The sequence below is a fragment of the Vipera ursinii genome (assembly GCF_947247035.1).
Source record: "Vipera ursinii genome assembly, chromosome: 1".
In the NCBI taxonomy this organism is placed as follows: domain Eukaryota; kingdom Metazoa; phylum Chordata; class Lepidosauria; order Squamata; family Viperidae; genus Vipera; species Vipera ursinii.
The window spans coordinates 263,711,301-263,733,818 of NC_139512.1; the positions used below are offsets into that span (position 1 = coordinate 263,711,301).

Genomic DNA, 22,518 nt, shown 5'->3' on the forward strand with positions numbered 1-22,518 from the left:
GTGGGCGCGCCAGACCTGTGGAACCGCTTGCCGGCTGAGCTCCGGATGTCCCCCGACCTTCGCTCCTTCCGGCGCGATCTAAAAACGTATTTATTTGAGCAATCTGACCTGGTCTGATGGGTTAGGGTTGGGGTTTTAAACATGTTCTTAATTATTGTGTTAAATTTTAAATTTGGGCATTATATTTAATTGTATTTTAACTTTTATATTCTGTTTTTTATATTTATTGCCCTGTACACCGCCCTGAGTCCTTCGGGAGAAGGGCGGTATAAAAATATAATAAATAAAATAAATAAATTGTACATGAAATAGTAAAATACTTTGAAAGCAGAATCCTGGACTGACAGTGTTTTTATCTGATGCAGCTTTGTTTTCCTCTGAACGTTAAAGTTTATTTCCCTGCAAGTGTTGTTAGTTTCCCTAGTGTAAGAGCCAGTTGATATTGTTTTGAAGGGTGTTAGCTCTTTTGTTTTTTTGGCAAATTGCTTCACAGAGGTAAATTTGGTTGATCATGGAATTAATTATGACAAGTTCTACAATTCAGAGTCAGTTTTCATTTTAAATCTTTGAAATCATGGCAAACTGAAGTTGTTAAAATCACTGCTTTTGTGACCATAGAACAGAATAAATATTTGATTATGATTTGAATTGTAAACATCAATAAACACCAACATTTAATTTGATTTATGTAATTATCATAAATGTCTTCAATTTTGAACTATATCCTAGATTAAAAAATTATATTTTTGTTCTTGTTGAAACCAGTGAATTCATCATAATGATGGATTCATAGCTAAAGGATATGTCCTAATAAAATTTTTAGTGAAATCTATTCTTACGAGTAAGGTTTATTCTATCTCAGTTCCATTATTTCAATTATATCTGACTGAAATAAATAAAAATAAAGTAGATTAAATCTATATTTCTCTCTCTTGTTCTTACAGCATCTGAATTTATAAATTAAGCAGTTGCATAATTAGCATCCTCTAGTTACGAGGCAAAAATTAAAATGGAGAGTTTGGAATTAAGAATATCACTAGGATTTATCATGTTTTTTTAAAAAAAAATTCTTTTAAATATTTTTATAGTACTTCCCGTTCCAAGCGTCTGCCAGCTCTGTGTGCATTAAAATGCTGTGTTTCCAATAAAACGCATAAAGCAATTTAAAAGCGTAAACTTTGTAAAGTATATAAAAAGGCTATTATTGTAGCAGCGCTATTAGAAGGCATCAAATGCCAGGGTAAATGTTTTTACTGTTTAAAAAATTCCCAAATAATATTACGTAGCTCCAGGATTTCTGGGGAGGAAACAGCAAACCGAAGACAGAACAGAGCCAGTGACTGCAGTAGAATGAAGAGCCGGTGAGTGGAGTGGCTCTTCAGAATTCTTCTACAGTCAGGGAGATGACTTGGGATAGCACACAAGGGCTCCTCACGAGCAGCCCATAGGGCAGTGGTCTCCAGCAGGTTTAGACCTCTGGGAGATGAGAGAATGCCACCTTTGCCCAAACCATGGTCTATGCCAGGGGTGTCAAACTCAATTTCATTGAGGGCCGCATCAGCATTGCGGTTGCCCTCAGGGGGCCGGGTGGGTATGGCCTGGGTGGGCATGGCCTACTGGGTGGGTGTGGCTAGAGTGCATATGGCCTACTGGGTGGGCGTGGCCAGCTCTACATCGTTCGCATCAAGGGTGCCTATGGGGGCCTGGGCAGGAGTGGGACAGATCTGGGGGTCTCTGGCAGAGGGAGGGTCTCTGGGCCAGGGCCAAGGCAGTGGGGGCTGTTCCTTCACTGTTTCCAGGATGGCTTCGCAGGCCACATGAAACCACTTCACGGGCCGCATCCGGCCCCCGGGCCTTGTGTTTGACATGTCTGGTCTATGCCTTTACAGACCTAGGATTTTCATACTTCCTATCCCAATAACTTTTTGAAATTGATTGTTGACTGCTTTTCAGCTTTTAGGAACCTTTGAAATGACAAGTTACAGCAGGGGTCTTCAAACTTAGCCCTTTTATGCCTGGCTGAGGAATTCTGGGAGTTGAAGTCCACAAGTCATAAAAGGGCCATGTTTGAAAGACCCCTGAGTTACAGCATTGGAGGAGCTTCCTTTAATTCTTAGAGAAAGAACCTTTAAATATAAGTTTAAGGACTTTTTAAAAAATTCTCTTTTTGGAATATACTGCAAAAGGGCAATTACAACATTGATTTTTGGAAAATTACAAATGGACTAAGTTGATATGGATTTGAAATAAAATTTTGGAATTAATTATAAGAATTCTTCCCATGAGAAAAAAAATATTGTTTTGAATTCTTAAAAAAAGACGGAACTTTCAAAGTTGGATACATTTGAGGGAACTAAACATAACTAAATAGTACAATTAAAGGACGAGAATACTTAAATTTGACTTACTAAAACAACATGGAACAAAATACTTTGGATGCATTGTGAGATATTTGTAAATAATGGACCCAGAAGTTGATTTCAAGAGTATCTGCCATTACAAATAGACTGAGTTTTAAAAAAAAGTTATGGAAGAACAAGAAGTTTTACTGGGCAAGACTGAAACTAATTTGGAAGTGAAAATAAAAGTTTCGTTTTACTCTTTTTTTCTGAATTTTTTGCTTTTTAATTGCAATGTTTAATAAAATTTAAATTAAAAAAAAATAAGTTGTTTCTTATAATGAACCATGGTGGTGCTGTGGTTAGAATGCAGTACAACAGGCTAACTCACTGCTCACTTCAGAAGTTCGATCTTGTCTGACTCAAGGTTGACTCAGCCTTCCATCCTTACGAAGTCAGTAAAGTGAGGACCCAGATTGTTGGGGGCAATATGCTGACTCTGGAAACCGCTCAGAGAGGGCTGTAAAACACTATGAAGCAGTATATAAGTCTAAGTGCTATTGCCATTGCTATTCTTACTACTTGTTTTCCAGCTTTAAAAAAATTTAGATTCCTTGTTAAATTAGCAATTTTTATATTACCAAAGCTGGAAATTAATTTTCATTGTATGGGAATCATTTTGCTTATTGATCAAGGAAGATTTTTATATCTTGAAAATATACACATGGTGGATAATGTTAGCTCCTTTATTCTGGCAGCGATAGGTAAACTTAACTTGGATAATTTCCATTAAATTCAGTGGGGCTTACCTCTGAGTAAGTATGCATGTTCTATATCCTTTGCATTATATTTTAATCGTGTTTGTGAACAGAATTTTCTGAGTCCTCTATTTCTTTCCCAGGCACTCAATTTAATGGCTTTGCATATCTTCATCCCGGGTTTATTCGGACATTCCACCTCTTGCTATGGGGGGTGAACTATTACCCCCCGTAGATAGGGCTCGCAACTTGGGAGTCCTCCTAGATTCACGGCTCACCTTGGAAGACCATATAGGAGCTGTGACTAGGGGGGCTTTCGCCCAGGTTCGCCTGGTGCGCCAGTTGCGGCCCTATCTTAGCCGGGATGATTTATGCACGGTCACTCATGCGCTCGTGTCCTCTCGTCTGGACTACTGCAACGCTCTCTACATGGGGCTGCCCTTGAGGACCACCCGGAAGCTCCAACTGGTACAGAATGCAGCTGCGACAGTTGTGTTGGGAGTCTCCCGATACTCCCACGTCACACCTTTGCTCCGTGAGCTGCATTGGTTACCAGTTGCCTTCCGGGTGAGATTCAAGGTACTGGTAATGGTGTTCAAAGCCCTCCATGGCATGGGGCCGGAGTACCTCAGGGAACATCTGCTGCCGGCATCAAGCTCCCTGCGCCCTGTGCGTTCCCACAGAGAGGGCCTCCTCAGGGTGCCACCGATCAGAGAATGTTGATTGGTGGCCCCCAGGGGGAGATCCTTCTCTGTGGGTGCTCCGGAGCTGTGGAATCAGTTACCGGTAGAGCTCCGGATGGCGCCCGATCTTCGCTCCTTTCGTCGCGATCTCAAGACGTTTTTGTTTGTACAAGCCGGCCTAGCCTGATGGGGATTGGTGGGGTTTTTTATTTTTTGTATTCTTAATTTTATCTTTGGGGTTTTATAATTGTATATCAATTGTTTTAACTTGGGCAATCATTTAATTTCTTTTTAATGTTTGTATTTTGTATTTCACTTTTGCCCTGTGAACCGCCCTGAGTCCTCAGGGAGAAGGGCGGTATAGAAATATTATTAAATTAAAATTAAATTAAATTAATAATATCCAAGATGGTGAAGAATCCCAGTCAACTGAGAAGTGTCACACTGATCTGTGACATTTTCCTTGATTCTAAAAGGGTTTTGTGCATTTTGGAATCATGTAAAACTTGTTATTAAAATAATACCAAACAAATGCATTTTTAAAAAATTATCTGATAATACAGTGTTTTAGATAAACATGAAATTGAATTAGATATATAAGTTTCCTGATTTATTTTACAGGGTATCCACCATGAATGAACCAGCTTGTAGTGGAAATGGGCAAGACTTTGATGTATTTAGTGTAATGGACTGGAAAGATGGAATTGGTACCTTGCCTGGAAGTGATTTGAAGGTACTGTAATTGCAGAGATGTACACAGAGCGATGTGTAATGTTTTATAAAAAGGTGTGATTATTTTAGTTAAAGAACAAAACATATGTTATTTTTAATTGTAAAATATTACATAGCAGTAAAGTAACAAAGGTATCTGCATAATAGAAAAGTATTAAATGACCTAGTAAAAACAAGAGCAGCATATTAATCTTAGATTTTAACGTTAACATCTTAACTACAAAGTCTTAAAAGTAAGGAGCTTTGGAAAGAAACTCCTCTGATAGTTGGGATATCCCCACACAACTGCAACTGTCACAGCATCTCCACATCATATGATCTGGCACTTGGCAACTGGCATTTATTTACAGTGGTTGCAGCATCCTGGACTCATGTGACCACCACCTCAATAGAAAGTTTGCTGAGCCAGTAATATGAACATGGTTTTGGAAGATTGAATTGTAGTTATATGCAAGCTTCAACCCACCATAAAGGCATTCATTGTTATTTCATGGATTAAGGAACTGTTCTATGAATGAAAACACTGAGCAAGAAGTCATTGGGAAAATGATGATAAATGGGACAGGGAACTTGATTGTAAGATGGCATGGTTGTAAAACGCAAAGTCATATGAATACTGACTTATGACAGCAATTCTGGCAGTTCCAGTTGCAGTCGTTAGGTGAATCCTGCATGATCATCAGATGTGATGTCATGTGATTGCCATTTGCAGTCTCCTACCAGCTTTCTAAGTGATTTTCTTTGTTGGAAGCTGGCAGTGAAGGCTGCAAATTGTGATCACGTGACCATGGGACACTGCGACCTTGTAATTGAAAGCCATCTGCTAAGTACTTGAATCACAATCACATGACTGCAACATTGAGTCATGTGGCTGCAACATTGAGGATTGTCCATAAACCTCAGTGCCATCATAATTTCTAATGGTTGCTGAACAAATGATCATTAATTGAGGGTTACCCGTAATTCTGAGGGCTAAACCCTAAAAGTCACATCTCTGTATGATTATGCTTATATAAAGAATCATCTCCAATAAATACTTCAAAGAGAAAAACTTGTCAAATGTATCATTTGATCACAAATAGTGACAAAGAAATACATTTTTTTCATATTTATTTGGGGGTATACACAAATACCTTAAAGCAATTCCAGTGTGTAGTTCTGTGGAGCTGAATGGAGATTTGATTCCAAATTATCTCCTCAGCGTTCAGAACGTTTAATTGAGGGAAATGAAATGTGTCCTATTAAGTTTTCAAGGACCATGCTGTTTTGCCTCTGGTGCTTTTCATCTTCTCTCCTATCTTTTTTCTCTTCTTTCTAGATTGAAACTTAAGTTTAGAGTAAGTCCTTTTGAATTTCTGAATAAATAAATAGAGGATGTTTAACATCTATGTTTTATTCTTGAAGCATAATTTTTAAATAAGGTATAGGTGTGTGAGGAGAAAGCTTGGGCTCATCAGCTTCCTTCTGTGCAGAAAGGGCACACTTTAAATACAGGCTTTTAAACACAGGCATTTTGTTCTTCATTGCATTCCTTGTGCTGAGGAGATGACTTTTCCTCCTGCTTGCTTACATTTTGGAAAGTGGCTTTCTAACTAAAATGACTTGGGGTTTCTATTGGAAAAAAGATTAATGCAGCAATAATGCCAGAAGATTTTTATTATTAATTTATTATTTCTTTAAGTTGTTTAAGCCAAATATACATTTTTTTTCCAACACCCCTCCCCCACCTTCAGTGCATGGAAAGTGTCTTACTTAAGCGTTAGAATTTTTTTATTTTTCTACAGCACCTACGGTCGTTCATTACTCATTCTTCTCTGTCTCCAGCATTTGTATTCAACTTATTCTTCCCACCTAAATACACTTCATACTTTACTCATACTGTACTAATAATGCATAATCCCTCTGTTATAGTTGATAATGGTTCTTTAACTAGGAAAATGTGGGAAGAACTCTCCTGCTTTGGAATAACAGTAGTTTAGAGCAATCTTATTTGTAATGATATTAGATGAAAGAGGTTGCCCATTTTTAAGTGGTAAAGGTATCATTACTTATATACTCAAGGAAGTGGATCAGTTTTATGTGGATAGCCTCACATTGCAAAATGCCGGGGCAGTTTTCAGGGTAGGACTTTGAAAATGAATAGTTGGGGGTGGATCTTAAGGCAATTCTATGAACTTTAATTCTTCAACTTGATCCAGAACAGATTGTTTTTGATAATTCAAATAGTGAATTAAAATTTTTATTAAGTGAGAAGGCTTAGAATTACACCAACAACAATCCTAGTCGGCATGGGAAACTTCTTCCTAGCCTCAAAAGAAGAAAGATCAAACAAAGGATCGTTCCAGAAAAAAATATTTATTATAGTGCATTAAAATACAGATCCTTTGAGTTATCTAAAAAAAATCACACTGCACGGTTATTTTTCTTGTTTTTAGTATAAAATGGTGGATTATTTATAGAAAGCAATTTCATATATGAGCCATTTTTTCCAAGTGAAGACTGCCTGCAAGAAAATAGGTCTTTCATTCATTATTCAGATTTGCTTCAAACATTGTATGTTGCAAATTATTTCAATATCCCAAATCTGTTAGTAAAATGTTCAGACAAAATGAAATAAAAATGCTGCAGCAGTCTGGCATTTAATGCAATAAGTAACTTTCGTCTGCTGTAGAGTTTCAAGGTTTAGGAGTTTTCCATTTGTCAGGCAAAGCAGTATGTTCAAATCAGAAACACTTCAGTATATTACAATTGCTGTGAACTGGGTAGAGGACTTAAAAGTTGATATTTTCCAAACTGAAGAGCATATATAAAAGTGAAGGACCCTGCTTTTCTGAACCATTCTGATGAGTACATACAGTCACCGTCACCTTTGGATTCAAGTGCTCCAATCAAATTGGACAAGCTGCAATAATTTAAAATTGCTTCCTGGTAAAGTAGCAGTATGTGGAACATTTTTTTTTATTTTTTTGTACTTGTGTGCTTTTTCAAGTGCCCTGCTTTCAAAGTGACGTTGCAAGTATGCCTAGTACATTGTTATTGCTAACTAAACAAGTGAATGTATCTATTTTAAAAAAAGCATTCTGAAAATAGATATAGCTGAGCCTGGGAATATATTCAGAACAGGCATGTGCCAAAACCTAATGGCCAAAAAAGAGCTAGCCAGGAATAAATCTATTATCAAATCTGGTTTGCAAGCATCTGAAAGTGCCTTAAATTATTCCATGTCCTTACTTGGAAACTGTATCAATACATTCCATTTACAAGCAGTTCCCATTGTCATTGTGTGATGCAGGGGTGAAGAGATTTAAAGCTGGGGGGTGCTATTTTGATTATATGTGGAACCTAAGGTAGTGAACAGGAGCCAACTGCAAAAAACAAGCTCTTAGAAGGCTGAGCCCCAGAGGATTCTGTCCCTCAGAGCAAATATCAGAGGATGGATTCTCTTCAGGACCACAGCAGGAGAGAAAATAATTAAATTCTCCATCTATTTCTGCTGCTGTCCTAATCCATTCTCCCAGCTGCTGCTATTTCCATTTTTAACCACCTGCATGTTAAGTGTGCAGTTGTCACAGATATGCCTTGCTTTGAGAGTGCAGTGCTTTGAAGCAAAACCACAAATTGACCTTTATGTGGTTGAATACAGGTAGTCCTCAGCTTACAAACACAGAATCACAGCCTCCTCTATCACAAAGCGATTTTCTGACTTTTTTTTGCCATGGTTATTAAGTAAGTCACCATGGTCATTAAGCAAGGTTGCCTTCACCCGTTGACTTTGCTTGTCAGAAGCGCCCTGGGAAAGTTGCAGATGGTGATCACATGATCCTGGGATGCTACAACTTTTGTAAATGCATGCCGGTTGCCAAGCACCCTGGTATTTATTAATCAAGTGACTGCAGGGAACCTGTGGTGATTGTAAGTGCGAGGACTGGTCATAAGTCACTTTTTTCAGTGCTGTTGCATCTTCAACTGGTTGTTAAACAAGTTGTCATATGTTGAGGCCAAGGTGTAGTGGAGCAAAGTGGCTGTGTTATTTTTTTCTTGACTGATTAAAGTGATTTTTGCACATGCACAGAAGCCACTTTCTTCAAGGCAAAGGCACCAGTTTGATTAGCCCCATATCCATGCTTTGCAACTTACAAAGCAAGACTTTTCTTTATGAAAGACTAATGGAGTAGATCTGCTTTCCATATCCCTGGAACAGGGGTGTCAAACTCGCAACGCCATGTGATGTGTCGTAACGTATCGTGAGTTTTTTTCCCATTGTCAGCAATGGCATGGGTGGGGTTTCGGCATGACGCATCCGGCCCGTGGGCCGGCAGTTTGACACCCCTGCCCTAGAAACACACATTTAATTTCATTTGACCCTCTCTTAAGAGCATAAGTACAATGCAAGTAGAAATTTTATCAGGGAAGCAATAAAATTTGGCACAATAGTGAAGAAACATAATATCAAGAATGTTTATGTAATCTAGCACGGGCTGAAATGACATATTAATTTTTATTCTGGGGTGTTACGTGTCACATGAGCGAATAGCACATAAAAGATTTTAGACTAAACTATGTATACAGTTCATTTTTGAACTAGATAAAAGTGCTAATATGTATGTGCAGAGCAGAAAAAAAAGTAGCCCTTACCTCCGTGTTTACAGTCAAAATTCACTGCAGGGGAAACGAGAGAAAGGAGAGGCTAGCAGAGACAGGAGTTTACTGTATGCACTTGTCTTTGTGAAAGTGCTGGTATCTAGAAAAATTGATGTTGTCTTTTTTGTTGTTGAAAAATGAAACTGCATAAAGCCATTTGATCCCATTCAGAAAGTTCATTCTCAAATGTATTTTCAGTGGAATTATACGTGACCACTAGATGGTACTGGCATTCTACTATTTTTTTCTTTCAATAGCCTCCCTTAATTTTACTATCATTTAATTATATACCCTTGTTTATTTTATGTTCACACTTTCTGTAATTTTCCCCAACGTTTTCATCTTTGATATGCATGCTATCCTGAGAATTCTGATCCTTGTTCAGTCTAAAACTGGAACAGATGTTTAAAAGAATATATAGAAAACTCTGAACTCAGGAATATGTTCACCGAGACAAATGCACTCAGGGATAAGCAGCCTTTGCCTGTCATTTCAGTTCATGTGGGAGAGACTGATATTTAAAAAAAAAATCAGAAGATAATATATAAATTAGATACTGAGTGGGATATAGCACCATAACTGAATCAGTCGCTTCCCCCATTGACTTTGCTTGCTGGAAAATGGCTGGGAAGGTTGCAGATGGCAATCATGTGACACTAGGATGCTGCAACCATGGTATAAATAATGTACTAATTGCCAAGTGTCTGAATTTTGAACATGTGACCATGAGGATGCTGCAGTAGATGTTGGGGAGGAATTGTTGTAAGTCACTTTTTTCAGTGCCATTGCAACTTGTCCGTAAACAAGGGTTATAAGTCAAAGGCTGGCTGTACATATAGCAATATAAAAGCTACTTTTGATTTTACTGGCTAAAACCAAGTCCATTGGTATTTTAAATAAGTAATGAGTTAATTAAGGAGCCAGTATGGTGAAGAATAATAAATATCACCATGTACGTGTGTGTGTATGTATGTGTGTGTGTATATGTAATATACAAACTACAGTTGATACTAAAACGTAACCTGTTCATATTGTTTTTTTACATTTTAAAATCAGTTTTGTGTGAATGAATTTGGTGCTCTAGAAGTGATCACCGATGTAACAGAGATGGAAAGTGTTAAGAAGGCTACAGCTACCACAACCTGGATGGTACCAACAGTCCAAGAAGGTCAGTGTATTGATTTTAATTGTGTTTCTTGGCATCCCAATTCACATGGATATCAGTGTGTCTAGCTTCCTAGGCAAGGTTATAATTTCTGATGTGCATATATTTAAATATGAAGAGATGGAATCTAAGCAGAATTGTTCTTCGAATACGCTAAAATTTGTTTCAATTTGTGCTATCGTAAATTCCCATTTTTAAACAGTTTGGGGCAGCAAGTAATGGAGCGGGGGGAGGAGGAGGGAGAAAGTGAAGACTGACATTAGAAATAGGCATTTGGCATAATCTAAGCCAGGGGTGTCAAACTCAATTTCATTGAGGGCCGCATCAGCATTGCGGTTGCCCTCAGGGGGCCAGGTGGGTGTGGCCTGGGTGGGTGTGGCCTACTGGGTGGGCGTGGCTAGAGTGTGTATGGCCTACTGGGTGGGCATGGCCAGCTCTACATCATTCGCATCAAGGGTGCATATGGGGGCCTGGGCAGGAGTGGGACAGATCTGAGGGTCTCTGACAGAAGGAGGGTCTCTGGGCCAGGGCCAAGGCAGTGGGGGCTGTTCCCTCACTGTTTCCAGGATGGCTTCGCGGGCCGCATGAAACCACTTCGTAGGCCGGATCTGGCCCCCGGGCCTTGTGTTTGACATGTCTGATCTAAGCATTCCACCTAAAAAAACCTTGCTGTTCTACCTTCCCTGCTACTGCCATAAGGGAAAGAAAGGATTAGACCTGTTTGTCTGCTGGATGGGGCCCCAATCAAGTGCTTGCTCTCTCGGCCTGGAAACAATAGTCATGTTAAATGCAGTTAAAACATTCACATAAATCTTGGCTCCAAATCAGCAGGATTTATGTTAAAAGTAAAAAAAGTTACTGTTAATGAATTTTGCTTAGAAGAAAGTTGCAGCTTCTGCTTTCTTGTAATATACAACACTATCTCTCAGCTCACAGAATCACATTTTGTCTTTTCAAATACCGTATTTTCCGGCGTATAAGACGACCCGGCGTATAAGACGACCCCCTACTTTTAAGAAGTTTTTCAAGGTTTTTTGTCTTATACGCCGGAAAATACTTACATGCCCTGCCCTCCCTGTCCGTCATAATCCAAAATTCCGTTTGGATCAATCAAACACAACTCAGTGATGCCAGACTGGATTTGCAAACAGATCCAAAACTGTCACATTCAGAATCACCATGGTATCATGTTCTCCTAGAGTCCTCCATTGAATTCAACAGACTGAAGTAATTAAGGAGAGGTTTGAATGAAAAATATGCTAGACAGTTTTAACTGGAGTGTTAAATCACCACTCTAACACTCACGCGCCCCCCCTTTCAAAGGATTGTTTTCATGGTCCTGTCTTTCGATGTTCTTATCCCATCTCTTTCCATCTGCAATTTTCGGACAGCTTTTTGTTTAAATAAAAAACGTATCCCAAGAGTTATCGATAGTCTTTACAAAAAACTAAGGCCCCTCGAGTTCAGAAGTCTGCTCTCCCCCCCCAAAAAAAAAATCCCAGGAGGAAAAAAACATTTTCTACCCGTCAAATAAAAATATAATGGCTCTCTCCTCTTCCCTTCCCCCGTTTCACATACCATTAAGCAGAGCCGAAAACCCCGTGCCCCTCCTGTTTAAAAAGTTTTGATCTTTGCAAATGACCTTAGCAAAACTTCTGCGCAGCAGATGTGGGAACAGCGGGGGCGTCTCATCCTTCCTCCCGCTCCGGATTGATCCCCGTCCCGCCGCCCTTCTTTTTCCAATTTGAGGCCGAAGCCAGTTTCTGAACCAAGAAAGGGGAGTTCAGTGCAAGGCGCCCCAGGATCGAGCTAAATTGCCGGTTAATGCAGAACGGAGAAGACGGGAAAAGTTCCCCAAGAGTTAGAGCAGGAAAGGCGAGGCAACCACTGACCAAGGGGATGGAAATCGTCCGAATCCACGCAAGCGCTCCTCGCAACTGCTTCTTGCCCTGCTTCACCCTCCCCAAATGAAATTAAAACAATCTCTTACCGCCTCGCCCGAGACGCGTTTCATTCAAAATAGTCAACAGGGTCGCAAGAAGCGTGTGGAGAAACCAAGGCGCAAAATAACTGCCCATGAACTGAGAAAAGTCAAGCGTGCAGCTGCCAAGATGCCACTTGCCACCAGTTTGGCCATATTTCAGAGCTGCAACATCACTGGAGTGCCCAAAAGCACAAGGTGTGCAATACTCAGAGACATGGCCAAGGTAAGAAAGGCTGAAAGACGACCACCACTGAACAAGACTCACAAGCTGAAACGTCAAGACTGGGCCAAGAAATATCTCAAGACTGATTTTTCTAAGGTTTTATGGACTGATGAAATGAGAGTGAGTCTTGATGGGCCAGATGGATGGGCCCGTGGCTGGATTGGTAAAGGGCAGAGAGCTCCAGTCCGACTCAGACGCCAGCAAGGTGGAGGTGGAGTACTGGTTTGGGCTGGTATCATCAAAGATGAGCTTGTGGGGCCTTTTCGGGTTGAGGATGGAGTCAAGCTCAACTCCCAGTCCTACTGCCAGTTTCTGGAAGACACCTTCTTCAAGCAGTGGTACAGGAAGAAGTCTGCATCCTTCAAGAAAAACATGATTTTCATGCAGGACAATGTTCCATCACACGCGTCCAAGTACTCCACAGCGTGGCTGGCAAGAAAGGGTATAAAAGAAGGAAATCTAATGACATGGCCTCCTTGTTCACCTGATCTGAACCCCATTGAGAACCTGTGGTCCATCATCAAATGTAAGATTTACAAGGAGGGAAAACAGTACACCTCTCTGAACAGTGTCTGGGAGGCTGTGGTTGCTGCTGCACGCAATGTTGATGGTGAACAGATCAAAACACTGACAGAATCCATGGATGGCAGGCTTTTGAGTGTCCTTGCAAAGAAAGGTGGCTATATTGGTCACTGATTTGTTTTTGTTATGTTTTTGAATGTCAGAAATGTATATTTGTGAATGTTGAGATGTTATATTGGTTTCACTGGTAAAAATAAATAATTGAAATGGGTATATATTTGTTTTTTGTTAAGTTGCCTAATAATTATGCACAGTAATAGTCACCTGCACACACAGATATCCCCCTAAAATAGCTATAACTAAAAACAAACTAAAAACTACTTCCAAAAATATTCAGCTTTGATATTAATGAGTTTTTTGGGTTCATTGAGAACATGGTTGTTGTTCAATAATAAAATTAATCCTCAGAAATACAACTTGCCTAATAATTCTGCACTCCCTGTATAAGACGACCCCCCAACTTTTGAGGTGATTTTCAGGGGTTAAAAAGTCGTCTTATATGCCGGAAAATACGGTAATTAAGCCATGATTCGAAGACGGAACAAAAATAAAACAAAAGCAGCATCAGATAAAAGGATCAGAGAAGGCAGTTCCGTAGATTGTTTAAGGTTTTTGTGGTTCCTATATATTTGTCTGTGGTAAAACTAAAACACAATCTTCTTGTGCCCATGGAAAACTAATAATAAGCAATTAAGAACTAGGTGATAGTATTCTGAATATTTCAGAAAAGAGCTACTGAATTAAATTGTGTTCTGGGCTGAAGTAGGCAGTTTCTGGCCTCAGGGATGTATAAGGCTGTGTGGGAAGACCTGGAAATTGTTTTGTAAGCCCCAAAGTGGCCATAACCCAGTTTAGGAAAAAAAGACAAATTACTTCATCTGCTTAAGCTCTGCCCACTCATTTCCCTGCTCACTATGGTTTCACCCTCCCCCAGATTTTATATTTGATTCCCCAATAACTAGAAGATTGCCCATTCCTGCTCTAGAGGCTGGAGATATACAGACTTGTGCTTCCAGGAAAAGGAGCTTATCTTTCATTTATGAAAGAGACCAGGTTCAACAAACTTAGCAATAGGGAGAGTAAAGGAGATTTCATTTGTGAATTCTTTCATTGCCTTGCAGCTAACATGCTGATCTGCAGTCCTCTGGAACATCCCTGCAGGAAGATGGCAAATTCATCAAAAATCACTTGTCCTTATTTCTCTTGTGAGTTCCAGTGAGCAGAAGTTTGCTCATCTGGGATCCAGTCCAATAGCTTTTATATATTGAAATCTGTTTGATGGAATATTTTTCCAAAGTTCTTAAGCTTGCAGACCACCTGATATAAATAGTAATTTAAATGTTGATTAGTAAGGACTTAAGAAGTGTCTTGCTGGATTCAACTGTTGGTCAATCTAATCCATCTGATCTCACAGTGGCCAACCAGTTATACAAGCAAGAATTCTTCCATGAATTTGGCCAACCCTTTTTTTTGAACCCAGCTAAGTTGGTAGCCAGTATTATATCTCATGGCTCCAAATATCAGAGTTTAATTATTTATGGTGTAAAAATACTTCCTTTTGTTACTTCCTATAGTTTTATACACCTTAGTCATGTTCTCTCTTGTTCCTTTCTAAAATAAATGCCCCCAAAGTTGCAACATTTCTTTGCAAGATGCAGTCCTTTTATCATCTTACTTTCTTTCCTCTGGACTTTCTCTAGTTCCACTATACCCTCTTGAAGATGTGGTAACCAAAACTACCCACTATATTCTAGATGTGGCTGCAACATTGATTTATATACAGTTATTATTTATTTAATTGTTTGTTTGTTTGTTAAAATTTTATTCCTCCCATCTCCACTACAAGGCGACTCTAGGTAGTTTACAGATTATAAAACAAATAGAAAAATAATTAAAATGATTAAACTATTAAAACAAGACATATTTAAAAATTTAAAACTACACAAAAAAACAAAACCATGGTTTTATGATATTGGCTTCTCTATTTTCAGTACGAATTTCTTATTATCCTTGACACGCTGTTGACTTTTACAGCAGATGGATGCTGTACTGATATCTTCATCGAATTGCTCACCATCGCTCTGAAAAATAAGGTTGTTGTTGAGTAAATAGTTCAGATCAGGGGTAGGCAACCTTGGCTCTTTTATGACTCGTGGACTTCAACTCCCAGAATTCCTGAGCCAGCATGGCTCAGCTTGGAAACTCTCCCTTTCCCCTCAGCATGCCTGGCTCAGGAATTCTGGGAGTTGAAGTCCACAAGTCATAAAAGAGCCAAGGTTGCCTACCCCTGGTATAGATGAAGCCAATAAGATTTTTCTAAAGTGTCAGCACTGATAGCTTGTGGGAAGCCTGAAATCCCTTTCCAAAATGTGTATTGGTAATTAAAGAGGTGCAGGAGGTTGAACTCAAAAGCAAAAAGATGCTTTGTAGCATGCATGTTGTAGTATAGATTGTTCTACAGCTGCAAAAGCAGCCACAAAATCCTGGGTAAAGATACAGCTACTTTAAGGAATGGTAGACATGTTCTAGGTGTGTTTCCCAGCTGAAAGTCTTGGTCATTTTGTTTGACATGATTTATTGATATCTTTTTTTTCTCACCTGTATATGTCATATTGAGTATACACTGCTTTCTTTCTTCGGTGTAGCATTCTCTGAAAAAACAGACGTACCACCAAAATTGAAGGAAACTGCCAAGGCAGATGGGCTTCATTTTTGTGAAAATTGTTTTCAGTCTGGAACATCAGTGGAGTTTGTAGCTGGAGAAAGAATGTGCAGCCAAAAATGTGCCCATCTGTTTAAAAACAAGTAAGAGTTAATGTAATACATACAACACAATATCGTTGCAAGTACATTGCAAATTCTGCTGTCACCTAAGAGAAAACTGATTAAAAATACTTGCTGAGCTGTCAGTTGATTTTTAAAAAATGAAATCTGTGTTGTATTACTGTGCTAATTACTGCTGGGGTTTTTTTCTGAAGCAAAGGAGAAAAAGTACAGGGATATTAGAAGCACTAGGTGCTATTATGCAAGCCTTATACCGGTTGCAGGTGCAATTCATCCACCCTTAAGAAATTCCAGGACTAGAACACAAACGACCTTACAAAAATTCAAACATTTATTTGTTAAGAATGCTTCTATGTGAGTTTGGGGATACTGTAGATAGTGTAGTGCTTTTAATGCTGCATTATTGACCCCTGTTCAGTTAGATAAAAGAAGGCAGATATTTTCTACAGTTGTTTAAGTAAGTTTATAAATAAAAGAATTCCCAAGAGCTTGAAACAGAATTGACCTTACACATCTCGGGGAAGCCATATTTTCTCAGTAATTACCACTGTTTGTTTGTGAGCATAATATAAATCTGCCAAAATAGTCATATATTTGATTACCGTTCAGTATAATTCATAGCTAAGTGTCAGTAGGAAGCAGCCTTGGGTGGAGTCTTGTGCACATTAGGACAGCCATATTCTTTGAAAGAGAACAGGAGCATAAGATATTCAGAAGCAGTCTTAAAAGAAATAAACCTGCAAAAAACACATGGCTGTCAAAGATAGGTGCTTCATTCACATTCCTGCATGCTGCAAGAATTGGAACAGTTCTGATACATATCTATTAAGAAATAAATCCCAGTAGGTTTGACTTCTAGTTAAAGATTGCAACATCAGTATATATTTATAGAATTTTGCTTATTATATCAGCTTGTGATAAAAAAAGTTTGCATTATTCACTTTGATTTTATAAAGGTTCTATTTAAATGCAATCAAATATATTGGAATTTACAGAAGCAAAGTCATGTGTTTTTATTCAGGACCATGCATTAACTGTTTCACTCTCTGTCAATAATAGTATAGTTCAGTTTATTCCTAATGCAAATAGTTATTGCATAGTTGCTTTTACTGTGTTTGTTCATTTGAGAAATTTGTTTTGCTGGGATTGGACTCATTCTTACATAATAATCTCCAGTCTTTCTTCTTTTTTAAAAAAGGTTTTTTTTATTATTTTTCCATACATTCAGTAGTATTTATTCAACAAATGTGCTGTCTGAGTTTACATTTGCCAATACATATTTAGTTCCTAACCCTTTATTTTTTCCTCTAGCCATCGATAAACTAAGTCCCAAGTTTGATAATATTCCGTTTCTTCTTTTTTTTTTCCAGTCTCAGAGTATCTATCCATCTCCGCGCATTCTGATATTTTAAAATTATTTCTTCATCTGATGGTATTCCTTCATTTTTCCAATATTGCGCAAATATAATTCTTGCCGCTGTTGTATTATGCAAAGTCAAATATATGCTTTGTTTACCAGTCTTTTCTGGCATTATACCTAATTAAAAAAAGTTCAGGTTTAAAATCTACGTGTTCTCCCAACATCTTTTCTAGCAAGGCATGTATCTTTTTCCAATAACTCTTTGCTTTGGCACATGTCCACCAAACATGGTAATAAGTGCCTGACTTCTGTTTGCATTTCCAACATCTGTCTCACATATTTTTAAACATTTTTGCTAGTCTTGCTGGTGGCAAATGCCATCTATAAAACGTTTTATATAAATTTTCTTTGTAGGAAGTTGACACTGTCAGTTTATAATTTCTTTCCCATAAATTTTGCCATTTTTCAAATTCTATATCCAATTTTTTTGCCCATCTTATAATTGTTTCTTTAACTTGTTCGCTTTCCATTTTCAAAGTTAATAAAAAATTAAAAAATTTCTTAATTACGGTAGTTTCTCATCAGAAGTTAACAATATCTTATCAAACAAAGTTTGCTCCTTAAGAAATTATACAATTTAACATCTTTATCATATCTAGTTTGCATTTGTAAATGTGCCCATCATGATAAATTGATTCCCTGATTTTCTATTTCTTGTTTAGATTTTAAATTCCCTTCAGAATTTAGAATATCTCTGTATGTCCAGATTTTTTCAAAGTCAACTAAATTTGGGTGTACAAATGCTTCCATTGTTGACACCCACCCTGGAATTTTCAGATATATTTTACATTTAATTTTTCCCCATGTTGTTAATAATGCATTTCTTATATAGTAATTTTGGAAGTATTTATGAATTTTATTTTCCCCGTACCATAAGAATTGTGAATTGTAAATCATGCCCCTCCAGATATAACAACCTTTTGTTTCTAAGAATTATCCATTCTTTTACCCATGTTAAAACAGATGCTTGGTAATATGAAACGCACTCTGGTAAACCCAAACCTCCATTTTCCTTGGCATCTTGTAACATTTTCATCTTAGTTCTAGCTTTCTTTCCTTGCCAAATTTCAAAATTAATGAATTTAAATCTTCAAAGAATTTTTTCTCAAGTTTTATATGCATTGTTTGAATAAAAATAAGATTTTCAGTAATATATTCATTTTCACTGTAGCAATTCTTCCTAATAATAACAATTGCAAGTTTTTCCATTTTTCCAATTCCACTCTTATTTGATTCAATAGCTTTGCATAGTTATCACACCCTGGACAGTATCTCTTTACTCTCCTACCATCGGGTAGGAGATATAGGAGTATAGCCGGCCGTACCAACAGGTTGAAGAACAGCTTTTCTCCATGGGCTATTAGGCTTTTGAATGGGAAATAATTTTATAAACTTTATGCATAATTGACTTGCAAGGCCGGTGCATTGTGCAATTAGCTCACATGGTGTAATAAGATGGAGGGTTTGTGTCACTGTAAGTTGGGGTGGGGGCACAATAAAGGTTCATTCATTCATTGTTGAACATCTTGCTGTTAAGTATATTCACAGATATTTGACCTTTTAAACTATTTGTAATTCTATTTTTTCTGACATTTTTTTTGTTTATCTGAAAGATTTTTGACTATTACTTTAGTTTTTTCTGTTTATTTTCAGTCCTGCTATTTCTCCATACTGTTCTATCTTTCCCAGTAGTTTAAGAATCATCTCCAGAGGTTCTTCTAAAATAAATATCAAATCATCAGCAAATGCTTGTAACTTGTATAGTTCACCTTTTATTTCTAGTCCTTTAATTTCTGTATCTTGTCTAATATTTCTATTTAAAACTTCCAAGGTCAGAATAAATAACAGTGGAGATAATGGACATCCTTGCCTTGTACCTTTTCTTATCTCAAAATTCTCTGTATAATCTCCATTCACAATCACTTTCGCTGTTTGTTTATTGTATATTGTTTTAATCATATTTATAAAGTTTTGTGCAAAGTCCATTAATTTTAGTTCCTGAATCATAAATTGCCACGAAACCTTATCAAATGCCTTTTGGGCATCTAAAATATTAGTGCCAATCGTTTCCCTGAATGTTATTCATAATATTCCAATACATCCATTGTTATTCTTAAATTATTTTTAATTTGTCTCTTTGGTAAAAAAAACAACACCATTTTGATCTGAATGTATAAATTCAGTTAAGAATCTTTTCAGTCTCTGCCATTATTGAAGTAAAAATTTTATAATCCACATTTAATAACTATATAGGTCTGCAATTTTTTATCTGTGTCAAGTCTGAACCTTCTTTTGATATTTAGGTAATATTTGCTTCTATCCATGTATTTGGGAGCTTAGCCTCCAACAAAATTCATTACAAGCATGTTTCAACGGTTCACTTAATATATCTTGTAAAGATTTATATAGCTCTGCTGGTAGTCCATCTGGCCCCGTCATTTTCTTGTGTTTTTCTCTTCTTATGGCATCTGTTATTTCCATATTTCCACCACTCCTTCTAGATTTTGATTTGCTTGTTCTAATTTTTCATTTTCTTGTATTAGTATTTCCATTTTTTGGCTCAGGAGTTGAAGTCTGGGAGTTGAAGTCCACGAGTCATAAAAGAGCCAAGGTTGCCTACCCCCTGGGCTAGATTTTCCAACAGGGTGCAGAGGAAGTTTTTTTTTCATAAGTCTAATGAGATTTGATTGCAGTCTTTCTATTATTCCACTTGACAGCATTCAAATTTGCTACTTCTTTCTTTTAAAATGCCCTTTTAAAGTATGTGCTTTGAGGAGAAATAGGAAAGGAAACGTTTGAAAGATGTGGTCTGTTTTGTGGTCTGTTTTGTGAATCATAACTTTTTCCTTGTAGTAATTAATGCAATTTAATTCTCATTCTAGGGAATCAAAGGAGGAAAAAGATGTGTCCGAATGCAGTGATGAAGACTATTCTAAGGGCATTCAAAAGAGAAAAAGCAAATTGCCATCCAAAGGAGAGGTTATTGAAGAAAAGGATAAAGACAAGGAAACAGTTAGTATTTTTCAGTTAATAGTTCTAGATTAGACAATTTCTTGTAGTTTTAATAACTGTTCAGTAATCCTTGCTTGTAAAACCTGTGTACTTTAAGCCTGTTGCCAATCATAATTTGTTCAGAGGTAGATTGAACAAATCATAAATGGAATACTATGTTTTAATCTAAATTTAAATGATTTGCCTTGTCTCATGAGATTTCCAGAATACGTGATATTTCAGCAGTCTCAAATCATTCTTCTCCCAATTTTATGAACTTGTTTTTTATTTGAAATCGTATAAGATGTAAGTATATTGAAATCTTGTAAATTTCAACAATATCATGGCATTCCAATCATTTGATTGATAGAGCAACATTCATTTAATTTTGCCATTGACAAATATTGTGAATTCTTGCTGAATTGGATGTTGGAGCTGGGCTGGTGTTAAATATATATATACTCTTCTGACTATTGCATTTATTTTCATGTAGACAGAATGAAAGAATAGTACACTGTATATCTGTTTTACAGTGTAGTCATTTTCTTACAGAGTCTTATAGAGAGTATATTAATATTCTCTCTTGTACTGAGAGAATAATTAGGAAAGTCTCGTATTGTAGTTCACTGTTAATATTGCAAATCAAAATTGAAGTTTATTCATACATTTAGTTTCCGGTGTACTTAAATTGTTCATCATACCATCTTCCTAGTTTAACACCACTCTGCAAGCTGGAACTTCATTCTCCATTGATTTTTACATGAACTGAATTCATATTTAAGTATTCAAAATAGAATCAGAACAGAAACTTCTGTGTTTGATCATTATAAATGATAATTATGTCTGCCACAATATTTAATTTTGCAATTTAGGAAGAGAACTCTGAAGGAAGAATACTGAGAGTATCTCAAAGAGCCACAAGGAAAAGGAAACGAGAGGTAGCAATTTTAAAACAAAGTAAGTTGATATATAAAAAGGTAAAGGTAAAGGTTCCCCCGCACATGCGTGCTAGTCGTTTCCGACTCTAGGGGCCGGTGCTCATCTCCGTAGCAGAATAAAGTTTTCCTTCAGTTCCTCAAAAAACTTAAAATTTGTCTTGAGGTAAATGGATTGATTAAATGTACAATCAGAAGTGAACAACCATATTATATGAATGTGTGAATTTTATACAGTATATAATTTATACAGTTTGCAAATATCTTCTGGTCATTGATTTTTCATAATGCCACATGTGAATATTTCCATTGTATGTTTGGTCAATAAAATTGATATAGCCCCCATCCTCTGGAACATCATTCCCTCCCCATCCTGAGGTGAGGTTGGTCCCAACTCTGTTTTCCAGAAAGCCCTTAAAATAGGGGACGGCAACTGTGACAACTTTATGACCTGTGAACTTCAACTCCCTTGCTGGCATAGGAATTCTGGGAATTGAAGTCCACAATTTGTAGAAAGTTGCCTTATTTGCCCACCCCTGCCTTCAGACATAGCTTTAACAACTAGTTTAGTGATACTATGATAGAGGGGAACCTGTTGTATAGCTATATGACAATTAATGGATGCACTCTGGTTTTATGCCATTGCTTTTTAAAATTTAATTTATCTTGTTTTTATTTTAATTTAAATTGATTGTTTTCAATCAGTTTTTATACATTTGTGATTATTACGTATGCTGCTCAGCGTCACTAAATGGGTTGGACCAGTGGTGGGATTCAAATATGTGAACAACCGGTTCTCTGTGTGGATGCCGCTTCTGGAAGTCCATTCTGGGCCTGGGCAACAAAAAATTAGCTAACAGTTCTGCCGAAGTGGTACAAACTGGCTAAATTCCACCACTGGAATGGACAGTTATGCAAATACTAAATTAAATAAGTAATTAAATGAATGTACTATTATTTTATATTAAGTTAATATCACCTTATTATAATAGCTATGCTGTACATGGCAAAACATTCAGTATTTTGTAAAAGAAAAAATGGAAGAGCATCATCCTTCGAGTGCTTACATTTTATTGTTTTATTAAAAGCTTCAAATATTCTGTCTTTAATGTTCCCCATTCCATAGGAGAGTTTAAAGTAGATGTATAAACAAAATTAAGACAGTACTCTTCCCTGAACACTGATGGGGTTTTTTGTTCCGCATAGATGAAATTGTTCAACTAATTTTTGGGAACATGTAGAAAATTAAGTATTGCATATTTTAAAAAGTGACAAATCCAG

At 37.2% G+C, this 22,518-nt stretch overlaps 1 protein-coding gene across 2 annotated transcripts in view; it reads left to right on the forward strand.

The window, feature by feature from the left end:
* L3MBTL3 (L3MBTL histone methyl-lysine binding protein 3) overlaps window positions 1-22,518 on the forward strand; it is a 101,232-nt gene that overhangs the window by 15,761 nt on the left and 62,953 nt on the right. The window contains exons 2-6 of one of the 2 annotated variants that reach the window (XM_083379938.1): window positions 4,402-4,513; window positions 10,210-10,321; window positions 15,753-15,912; window positions 20,194-20,323; window positions 21,175-21,259. In XM_083379938.1, the coding sequence (XP_083236064.1) occupies window positions 4,412-4,513; window positions 10,210-10,321; window positions 15,753-15,912; window positions 20,194-20,323; window positions 21,175-21,259 (589 nt within the window). In that variant the 5' untranslated portion in view covers window positions 4,402-4,411. Of the gene's footprint in view, window positions 1-4,401; window positions 4,567-10,209; window positions 10,322-15,752; window positions 15,913-20,193; window positions 20,324-21,174; window positions 21,260-22,518 lie in introns of those variants that run through there. The other variant, XM_083379939.1, reaches the window with a different exon arrangement.